We start from the raw sequence: 12,489 nt of genomic DNA, 5'->3' as shown, positions 1-12,489 counted from the left end.
ACTAATTGTTGGATCGTGTTAGATGAAAACTTGATACGACAGAAAGATGGAAAAATGAGAGAGAGATGAAAAGAAATTACTGAAATTAAAATGTTTTACGTTCTGTTCGCCTTGGAATTTCAATATTTGAAGTATAAATTTTAGAAAACTTTTAGTTTTACATTTCTCTTTACTTTATACAAAAAATTGCTTTATAATGCGTAAGATAAAGTAATAATACATTACAATGCGTAGAGTAGTAAGTGAGACAGTGTACGAAAGGAACTATTAATACGTAGTTTGTAATGAATAATAATACTAAACAATTTTTGAAGGAAAGAAAAATTAATCGAATTGGTAAAGGAAACTGATGAATAATAACAAATAATTTTTAAACGATAGAGAAATCAATTGGACTGGTGAAACAAATTTACCGTTTGCGAACAACTATTCGCTGGATTCGAGCATTGTAATAAATTCCGCACCGCTTCTAAATAACAAATAAATTTCGAGTTGCAATTTCTGTAATGCATCCGTTTACGAGTAGCGCATTTGAGAGATTTACAGTGGAAGAATCGTGGAATCGAGTAAGTAAATAGCGTACATCTGACACCTTTGTCTCATCAACACTACGAATATAATATACCGAGAACCGAGTATCACAAAGCGACCGCACGAATCGCCGTGCAGACCAGAAATATTTACACAACAGAACGCGAATATATAGCATTTTATGCGAATACGTGGAATATACATAAAGCACAGTCCAACGATTCAACTGCACCCGCCTCGGAACGGACAAATTACATGGAGTTGATCTAAATTCGAATTCAGAGCATAACTTATTTGAGACTATCCCATATAAAACTATTTCGAAAGCCATTCGATTTATCGTATATATAGCTAACTATTTCATTGAATCCTTTAAAATGATTAAAATACCGACATCTAATTTATATTTAACTACGAATGTGCTCTATGAATTTGTTCACTACTTTCCAGTCAATATTTTGATTGGAACAATCTGTAATTAATTAAATTTCTAATTATACGTAATGTGTAGATTAGTCAGTAATTATTAAAACTCCGTTCCTGCCTATTTATAAATACTTAGATTGCTAACGATATTTATTGTCTAACACAAAAATGTAAAATAGTCATTGTTAGGAATTTAAATATTTGTGAGTAGTTGAAAAATTTGACGAGCAATATTCGATATTCCCATTGAATTTTCAATTTGGACCCACCTACATTTTCTGGTAAATACCATCAGCTTCAATGATAAACGAGCTTCAGTAACTAATATTTTTTAGTGCATTTTACAATTATCGATACCATGAAAGTGTCAAATATCTCGAAACTAAATATACTTTCAAAGTTCACGGCGCATATCTATTGTATTCAAATTTACGAACACTAACCGTATCGACACGTTGTATTTACTTATTCCTATCGCAACTATAAATAACATAACTAAAGTTAATATAACAACATAAATAAAGTTAACTGAACTGATTAATCGAACAATATAGGAATTAATATATAGTTAAACGAACAAGAGAAAGCGCAGAATTTGAAATACGATTTTAAAACCGATCATTTGTTCGATCGTGGTACGTTTAATGTTAATGACTTCGAATTACAGTTCTTATGTTGCATTGTTTAGTTACTCGTGCTATTAGTTTTTAATCAAATTTGAAAACCGGTCATTTTACTGATTCGCGGTATGGTTAGTGCTAATTAAATACTCGGTACATAGTTCTAACGTTGAAAACTCTCGAAAGATGATTCTTGTCTGGCAGACAGAGTAACACGGCGCCAAGGAATGCATATCTGCGTTCTAGCAAGGGGAACTGCACGGGTGGCTGAGTTTTCACACGCCGCAAGGTGAATTGTTCTATACCAAAGGTTGTCATGGACACTGGAACGCAAAGATACGCGCATAAGCGTGTTTTACGCGGTGATTTCAATGCCTGCGTCTATCCGCGCGCGGGAACGATCGCAAGTACGTTCGTGAAAAAAGAAATTTATATTCCCTCCGTTTGGATAATTTGCAACCAGGGATTGAAAAGGTTCCGAAAAGAACTGTTTGAAACTATTATATAAGTCGCTCAGAAGACGTGGTTAAGTCCAGAAAACGAACATTGAAAAAATTAATGTTTTGGTTTCTGAAATTATTATACAACATATTTAGAAGCTATTTATAAAAAGAAGGGTTTCCTTACTTAGAAAAAACGAAGGATGAGTACATTTTTTAGTAACTAAACAGACTATTATTTATTCCATTAAAATTGACAAAAATCAGAGAATATCAAAAATAGACTTCTATAACTGAAACAGTTATGAAGAACTGAAATAAGTTATAACTGTTATTCGGTATATCCGTTTCGATTCCATTTCTTCAATTTGATTTAAACTAATTTTAATTAACCTTATCTATAAATTTCAATTGAATCCCCTCGAATTCAATTTACCTCTATACATCTATTTGCTTAATTAAAATAATGATTTTTTCAATTTAAAATTCTTAAATTTTCAAATCGATCGTTTTCAAAATCAACAGTTTGAGAAATTTTATTTCGCAATTCTGTAGACGTGAAAATATAATGTATTTTTCGTTTAACTTTTTTGAAAGTAAAATTTCGAAGAGAAAAAAATTGCAATGTGTCATGTTTGATTTACTTTAGTTACGCATACACAGTTTCATAATTTTTGAATTTCCGAGTTCGGTACCTGTTCTTGTTAGTCGAAGCATTCGATAACATTAATCCATTCGCTATCAGCATTTCTTTCAATAAATTTGTCTTCACAAAATATACATAATAATCGAGAAACAAAATCTCTGATTTTTGAGTTAGAAAAAGTTCACTCAAACTTAAAAAGTTTTATTTTTCAGTTAAACTATTTTATTTTCCATTTTTGGCGAATGAACCTTCATCGTCTTGAATGTTACCTTGTTTTGATTAAAACGAGAGCAAACATGTTAGAATCATGCAAGTACTTATCGAGCAAAATTTTTTGTTCATTCATACCTATTTTTTAAGTGAGTTGTCTTCATATGTTGATTATGTAATCAATTGTATGTACAAGCAGTAAATTTTTTCGATGAAACATGAGAAAATATATTCCAAGCTACTTTCACTAAGTGTTAATCATTAGCGGCCCGGTTCTTGTAGGAAATATTATCAGGCTTAATTTTCATCCCCTTTAAGCTTGTTAAATGCTCTTGGGGGATATAAAACTTGGAATCATGGTCTGCCGCGACTTTCTTAAGGGCAGCAAGAAACAGGAACCTTTTTATTTAAAACCGAGTCGCGGCTTGAACGAAGCGGAGGATCGTACAGCCAGAACGTTAAACGCTGTGAATAATAATCGTATGGAAATAAATATATTCTATGAAAACCTTGTAAAGTTTATAAACGTATACATGTAAGGAGTCTTTTAAGTAAAAAAATGAACAATAAATAAATAATGAATAAATAGTGAATAAATAATAAATAATTAATAAATAATAAATAAATAATATTCTATAAGTTTTCTTGCATATTCTTTTGTGTGATCAACACATTTTTACACATTTCTCTTGTAACAAACAAAGCAAAGAAAATACAGAAATAAACAGAACCAGACAATTGTAATGTCTTTTATTTTAATTATTAAAAAGAGGTATAATTAACTTGCAAAATCCGTATTTCAATATTCGGTGGTTGGAACTCTGAAACATCACTGTTTCTGTTCTTCTAAAAATGTTTATATTTGAGAAAAAAACAGAACGAACAATTCAATATTCAATAGTTCAAAATGGATTTCATAGTAAAAAAAGAAGTTGAACATTTCAATATTCAGTACGTAGCTGACGTTTTTCAAGCGTATCTATTTTATTCCTTCGCACGTTCATCGGCCAACCGTTCATTGTTTTAATAAAATACAATGAATATAAAATTTTTAAGCGTTCAATACAATCGTAGATTCACCAACCATGATCTTAACACACCAGAAATAAAAATTTCTATTTATAAACAATATGTATACACGCAAGAAAAGTTCAGGTTATTTGTAACTTTTATAAATTATAAGAAAATTTGATTTTGTACAAAGATCTGCAGCCTAATAAGTCTTCAATTCTGTTTCCAACAGAAAAATGAAATATTTTTAATTAATCTATTAATTCATTAATATATTCAACTGTCGAATGTTTAATATGCTTAATATGTAGTCCTTATAAAAATTGTAACAATAGATTTTTCTCAGTTTTTTAATATACTGATTATAGTATTGAGCTGAAACTATTTGTTTTTGTAATCATTCCAGATATTTAACACTTTTAACACTAAACCTATCGAGCAGTTAAACTGCCTTTTTCAAATTCCTCTATAGCAACTTCAAGGATACATCTATCGAGACTTTAATTGATTTATAATTCAGTCTGCGTATTGCTAATTCAATTTCTTCAATAATTTCTCAGAGAAATATCTATTATCTTTTTAATAATTGCGAAGAGAAGAAATCAGGAATGGACCATTTTGACCCGTCTGGTAGGTTTAGTGTTAATATCAACATCTGCGAAATAAGAAAATCGAAACCCGCCATTTTGACGGGCGCAATAGTTCTAGCGTTAGAAGATTTCGAATAACGAAAATCGTGAAACAATCTTAAAAATTCATTTTCCAATTCTATTTATTTACACTGAAAATTTCTACCGCATCATGCGTATACGAGAAATGTCGCACGCATCGACATTTCCCAAGCAAATTTACATAACGTTCTACGATTTATGTGTTACTTACTGTCGCTGCGGTTAGTAACACACTTTGTTCGTTCCCATTGAACAGTGCCGCGAGTTTTGCATTACAAAACCGTGGCGAATACCGTTCATTTCTTCGCGATTCGAAAGAAAAAAATTGCCTTTCGCGTAGGAAAACCGAGGGAAAAACAGCGGCATAATGGCGGCAATTAAACGATCCGTCGGCCCGCGGGAGAATTAATATTGCAACCGTGACTTTTATTCGGCCGAGCGGATCGAGAGACTCTCCGATATTTCGGTGCAGCTTGCCGGAAATGATGTTTCAATTGCATCGTCAATGCTGCGTTAAGTGGACACGCGAATGGCGGTTTACTAATCCGCCGATCTTTATTTTCCGCCGGTTATTTCGGACGAACTTTTCCACTGCGAACGGTTGGCACGTGCATTATTGGAGTGCTTGGAAATCCAGATTATAATACGGTCGACTCGGAACCGTTATTTTCGCGAACGAATCGGTGTAACGTTTCTGTTTCTCTGTGATGGATAAATCAATTTGAGGTCTTAATATTATATTATTACATTATTTAATCCTTGTTTAACACTATGTTTACGGAACACGTCAATTTGACGCACATTGAATTTTATGAACGTTATTTGGTAAATGTCTACGTCATACGACAATAGAATAAACTCTACAATAAATGTCTGTAAACCTGGTTTTAAAGCGCATATACTGCTTTCTTTTCGTTAAAAATATTGTTTTAGTTAATGTGTTACGATTATTCTATGGGTACACCTGCAGAAAAGTTATTGACTGCGTGTTATACGATAGTAACTACTGTATTTGTTGTTAAATATAACCAGTGAAATATGTAAATGAGTACAAATGTATTTAATGTTATATGAATTACATTACATTTAATATAGTACGAATTACACTATGTTTAATATAATATTAATTAATTAATACCTACCAAAGGAACAACAAATTTATCGTTTCGATAATTCATACAAAAGAAAATGCTGAGCCCAGCTCAGGATTCACAGAATATCTCAACGTGTTCCCCTTTCCCAATTTTCGCTTCTGTTTCCCCGCGTTTTTCCAGGCATTTTCACGTTTAAACTTGATAGACCGGTCGTGCACGCTCCGCTCGCGTGCGCCACCAACTTCTTCAGCGCTCGATTTAACGAGTACTTAGTACTCTCCGGGATTCGCTTATTAAACTTCGGCCCTGGGTATTTCAGCGCTACAGTATCCGGGACGACGAAGAATATCGATGGAGATTCTCCCGCGGGACATCCCACCTTGAACGAACAACGGACTACCATTGAAAATTTTAGCGAATCGGGACGAGTTCCTGAAGTCGAAGATTATTTATTTTCATCTATTTATTGAACACGACGCTGCGAGGACGTGTTCCCTATATTTATTATCTGTAGTTATTATGCAATAATAGAGATCTATATTTAAAAATTTTTATAATATTTTAAATATTATTCGTAATACTACTACTATTATTTCAAATATTATTATAAAATATTAAAAATTTTATATTTAAAAATCTATATTTATTATATCATAATAATATATACAATTTATATTTATTATATAATACTATTGATAATGAACGTAGTGTTATATTTATTATCTATATTATTACACGCATTACCTATAAATAATGTAAAAAGCTTAAATGCGTACGAGACTCGAGTAATAAAACATATTCTGCGCCTATGAAAAAATATAGATCGATTCTCGATCTAAGAAATCACCAAAATATAATAATTCCCCATAGATCGATTTCGCGATGAAATGTTTTCTTTCGAAAGTATGAATGATTGTGTTAAATCGAAATCGTGTAAAAGAGGATTGGATGTACACTTGAAAATAATGGAAGCTCGACAAGATCTTGGAATTTAAAAAATGTTCATCATTCGACCCTAATATTGAAAGTTTGAGAATCTGTGCAAGAAAAGTGGAAACTTTGGAAAGAGAATAATTTGAGTGCTACTTATGTACATAATTCTAGTAAATAGTTACAAGTCGATACAGCGAGCGCTCCGCGGGACGCTCGCGTCTCTGCGGAGTCGTTGATCAACTCGGGAAGGTCAGAGCATGTAATTAGTCATGGTTGGCTGCGTCCCACGGCCGACGCGACCAGAAGAGTGAGCGGCATTATGGAGCACAACTAAAGCCGAATTTACACTTTCATGGTGATATTTCGATGAACAGGTGTAGACGCTGTGTATAATATTTTTTATTGACAGAGCAATAACAAATCTAGTTTTCTGTTGTCACGTCTGTTAACTTCGGCTCCTTGCACTCGTATGTCACGCTAGAGATGATAATACAGATTTGTTGTAGAACGTTGGAAATTGTTTGAAAGTGTATCACATTTTGAAAGATTATAAAAATTCAATCCTATTATCATAATAATAAATAAAATAAATATAAAACGCTGAACTCTATCGCTGTAGATTACTTTTACACGTCAAGCGCCATGCCAGTCACTGACGTTTCTGAATGACTATAAAACAATCGTAACATACAAGATAACCGATGGGAAATGGAAATGTTTAATAACGTAACTAAGTTGATAACAGTGTAATGCAAACATTGTAACGCTGAATAATTAATAATTGTTCCTGTGTTTCTTTGCTACAAAAGAACAACTCTACAGGAAAACACTTGAGATTTTCATGGTGCTTATCGTGTTAATTCGTTTCCCTAAAAACAAATACAAGTTTACAAGATTAAATTTTTTAAATTCTACGACTAACAACTATCTTTACTTTCTACGTTATTGCTATTATCATTGCATTAAATTTCTCTGCGTCCCTCCCGCAAATAATATCGTTATTGATAACGAAACAATTCGGATGATCATGGCCTCGAAGAAAATCGTGAAAGCAATAAAGAAATCAATGAATAACGGGACACCGCAGTTCGCTCGATTGTTCCATCGATCGCTGATATATATATTCCACAAGAGGGTTGAAAACCGAACATCATCCCAATAAAATTCACAGTTCCGACCGGTTTTCCCCTCTCCGAATGACTTCTACTTATTTCGAGAAGCTCTCAAGCGTGCCCGGCAACGAGATGTATATTTATTGGCAACGTAAAACAAACATTCAAAGAGGGATGCACTCGAATATCTGTGCCGCTCCTTTTATTCCCATCTAAATCGATCGCGTCGCATCGCGTCGCATTCCGGATGCACCCTCTCTCGCTTCACCCTTTCTCAGTGTTATATACCACGACCCGGCCGACTTTTATTCGGAAATTCGATATCAGCCACCGCGAATTTAATGCCGGCGGAACACGCGTTCGAAGTTTTCTTCCTTTTTTTTCATATTTCCTTTTGTTCCCTCCCATTAAACGCTTCGGGGCTATCAATTAGCTCGCCGATTTATGATTCGCTTCGCAGCTATTACGTCGACGTTGTTGTATTGTTAATAATATACCGGCCAGCGGTTCGATCACTTTCGCTGTTTCACTGTAAACGTTTATTTTATGCGTTCAGGGGTTGAAGCTGAATTTTGGAGAAATCGCGGAGTTCTTTTATTTCTTTTTGGAAACTATTGTCGTAATTTGCTAATGGGTACAGTAAAGTTTGGACGAATCGGGAAAGTTTTCCTTCTGTTCGCGAATTGAGGTTTTATTGATTAGCAAAATTTTTAAAGTTTGGGAAACATTTTTTTCGCGTAAAATTCGTGATCGAAACTTTTTAATGCAGTGAAGTTTTGAAAAATTGAGAGTTCCTTTTTGTTTATGGATGATAGTCGCAGTTTACTAATGGGTACAGTGAAAATTGAATAAATTGGGAAACTTCTTTCTGCTTTTGTTTAATTATTATTGCGATTGGAAAATTCCTCTTTCTGCTTAGGAACTGTAATTGCAGCTTAACAAGTTCGTGCTTTAATAATTTTTTTTAACTGAAGCAGAAACGAACAAGAATGTACTCATTGTTTGTTAACTTTTAATACGTTAAAAAAGGAATTAAAATGTTTGTTGTTTTGTCACATTTTTGCGTGCACGTGAGTTTTAATGCGAATGTTCGTTGGTAATCCGGCCCTCCTCAAAAATTTCGAAATTCGTTAGTGACTTTTACCTTCAAAGGTTGGGATATAGTAAAATTAAAAACAAAAATTAGAAAATTTGTTATGCTTGAACCTTAATTTGAATCGTTTTAAATGAAATGCATAAAGGTCCTAGTTTTTAATGCGTGGCAGCTCTCAAAATACAGAGCTGAAAGCAAATACATGTACCCCGCACTCAGAATTATGTTCTTCAACTTTTAAAAACGTTTTTCTCAGAGTGGCATTTATTTCGGAATATTGCGCAAGATTGCTCGAGCGTTATTTATTCAATATATAATATTTCATCTATCTACTTCAATATAGTTTGTTCAATATCGCAATTATACTTATTGCAATAATATTTCAATATGGTTAATCGATTTTTTAAAAATGAATAATTTTATTAAATCTTGAAACTTCTGTTATTATTATTATTATTATTCTTGTTATTATTATTATCATTGTTATTATTATTATCATTTTATTTTTACTATACTATTGTTGTTATTATTATTATTTTTAAATAAAGTCAAGAAACAAGATTATCATCAAACTGTAATACAATTTATTATCTATTTTGAATGTTTGTTTGCGTTTCCACTTTGTATATTACAGTCAAACAACTACAAAACCTTGGATCAATTGGATCTTTATCTTTTTCTTTATAGTTCTCATGTAAAGATAGCTTATATTTTTCGTCTATCATCGTGCCCTAATTTTTTCAATATTCATAAGCGCGAAACAACGTTTTCTATCAAATTATACGAATATGAAGATAATTATTTAAAAATTTGCTTGTTTGTCGACAGCTATGGACGAATCCATTTTGCAAGCAGAATATATTTATCTATCATATTCAACGTAAAGAATTTATAATGTGTTTATAATATAGCACATATAATATAGAATAATAATATAAAATTCAATAAAAATTCAATTTCTTTGGAAATTTTGTACGGAATTCGTATACATGCTTAATATTCGGTGTACGAATGATCGATTGAACGAATATCAATGCCTATCGTTTAACTGGTGATTGTAAAGACCCGTGAGAGAACACATACCCGTGTGTATCAAATTGGCTGGACAGTACTGGAGTTACGGTCATTAATTCGATGACGATTTAATGGTTAATTATTACAACGTATTATAATAATAAACTGTTGCTATCAACACCTACCGGACAGCATCACGAAACATTAATTTCTGAATCGGAATCATCTGAAGAGATCATTACCGATGCGATGATTATAGTCTCGAATAAATAATCCGATAGGAACGCGCGTGAAATTTTAATTACATTCATTACAGGCTGAACCACTTCAGTTCGTCATCTCCTTACATTTTGTCTTCAATAAGTATTCGTAAATAAGACATTACCTGATTACCACATCGAACATCATGGATTCGATGTTTACCCTTCCGGATGCCAACACGGTGAACCTTTTTATTATTCATAAATTTCTGTTCCATACGGACTCAAAAATGTATCAATCAAAAATAAATTACTGAAATGTCGAATTCCATAAATAACAGAAATCCAAACAAGTACAATTTCATTCATTTCAATAACAAACGTAAATTAATAAAAACCATAATTAAATCAACGACTAATTAAAATCACACAAAATTAATCAGAATACCTTTCCAAATTCCTTCGTCGGAACGCTAATAGGATTAGAGTTTAATATACCAAGCCCACAGCTTCCATGATTCAAGAAACCCCCAATCGCCGAAAACATCTAATCACCTTCGAACGATCAGTAACGGCTCATTACCAAATCATACGAATTAATTATACCGTAGTCGAACTTCTACTGCCCGACAGTTTCGGTGTTTGACTCAATGTCGGGAGACGTGTGAAGTAGGTTTCTCAGGGGTCGTGGGTCAGTGGTCGGGTATGTAGGAGGAACAAAAGAATAAAAAAAAACCACATGTATATATATACATATATTTATATATATATATGTATGTGTATATATATGTATATATGTATATATAAATAAATAACAATTCAAGAAAGATAGAGAAACAACCAGGAAGGAAGATAAAATACGCTGTAGTCGGTGCAGTGGGTGAGAATAGTAGTGAGACGTATCCAGCGAGTGAACGAGTGGCGGTGCATACTTACGTCCAGTTAGAGGGTGCATCAGAGCAGGGTGCGAGGTGGCTGCTGCAGCGGCTGGTTGCTTGGGTTTGCTAACCTTTGTGTTACTTTTTGCAAATTCCAAACGTATGGTTTGTGGCATATCAGGATCGAATCTAACCCCCTGCTGCAAATAGATTCCCTAAATTAGTAAACCAGGGAGCACACGGTGTGGAGGTAAAACGGTGGATTTCTGTATTTTTTCTTGTTTATTTATTTTTCTTTTTGGTCGGTCATTTTCTCTCGTCGACGAGAGCCGACCGGTCAAGTTTTGCATTTTTTTCAGGTCCTTGGATTTCGTTTCCAGCTCGTTAACCCTGCCACGTTGGTCGGATCTTTCTAGACCCGATCGCGGTTTCTTTTCAGCAGTGTTCTATTCGTTCGATCTCTTTCGATTTGGCCGTGTTCTGATTTTGTTTGGGAGTGCCTTCGAGTTTGAAGATTGTTATTGGACTATATGTGTTTACGGCTTTTTTAAAAAATAATTTAGTGATTTCGAATGGTTTGAATGGAAAACTGTGGCAGGGTTAAGATTTGTTTCTCGAGTCGTTGTTAATCCCTTAACCGATCGACGAAAGGTGTGACTTAATTTTATGGGATTGTTTGTATTCGAGATTTATAAATGAAAGAAGTATTTATATTCACGACTGTTAGTGATGGGTTTTCTTTTATGCGTAAGAGAAGCTTTTTGCCACGAGAAATCAAAGGGTAGCGATTTTATGTTGATCGTCGAATGAAAAGATTTATATTTGAAGTCTGTGAATGGTGTATATACTGGGAAAGCTTGTGCGTTAAGAGGTTAAAAAGCAGCTGTAAATTAATTTTGAACGTTCGTCGAACGAACTGAACTTTATTTGGTACTTTGACTGCCTCGTTAACCGCGTATGGTTGGCAGGGTGCTTTATACAGACTTATAAATTGGATTTACAAGGTTAGAAGAATTGTAATTGAATTTTAAGAACTCGAAAGTATGATCACTGCGGTGAACCTTTAATTTTCTCGTTCGTTATATGAATTAGCTTAGATTATATTAATCTGGGCTCTAGTAAACGTATTAAACAAAGTTTCTACGCTATTAAATACATCCTGTTAGATAAAATATTTCTGAATTCTTTCCTGTCAAGCAAAACAATGCTTAAAATACTCTAATTTTTTTCTCCAATAAAAAATCTCGTTCATTCAAGACTTCCAACAAACAATTTTCCCCAAACTACTTCGTCACGTAATTAACCCTCAACAGTCGATAATTTTTCAGTAAAATTCACCTATGGAACAACAGAATATTGTCTAAATGCAAAGGAAACACTGTCAACACTTACAATAAAATTGAAAGTAGATTTTGAACGAAATAAATACTTTTAATCTAATATTCAACATAGAATACTATTTGAATATAATGTTTAATATCCAAAATATTTATATTACAAAAGAATATTAAAAATAATTAATATTAAAAATATTTATATTAAAATATCATCTAATATTAAATCTTAAAAATACTAAATATCAAAAATGTTAAATATTTTTCATAAATAGT

The 12,489-nt window shown here is 32.9% G+C and overlaps 1 protein-coding gene across 4 annotated transcripts in view; it reads right to left on the bottom strand.

Moving 5' to 3' along the window:
* The window catches only part of LOC116424351 (protein couch potato), a 183,094-nt gene that overhangs the window by 42,548 nt on the left and 128,057 nt on the right, over positions 1–12,489 (bottom strand). For 3 of the 4 annotated variants that reach the window (XM_076369077.1, XM_076369079.1, XM_076369075.1), the window contains exon 6: positions 10,938–11,079. In XM_076369077.1, the coding sequence (XP_076225192.1) occupies positions 10,938–11,079 (142 nt within the window). The remainder of the gene's footprint in view (positions 1–10,937; positions 11,080–12,489) is intronic. The other variant, XM_076369078.1, reaches the window with a different exon arrangement.

Source organism: Nomia melanderi, chromosome 7 (genome assembly GCF_051020985.1).
Source record: "Nomia melanderi isolate GNS246 chromosome 7, iyNomMela1, whole genome shotgun sequence".
Classification (NCBI taxonomy): Eukaryota; Metazoa; Arthropoda; class Insecta; order Hymenoptera; family Halictidae; genus Nomia; species Nomia melanderi.
Note: the sequence above shows the minus strand (reverse complement) of the source record. Positions and strands in the feature narration are given on the sequence as shown.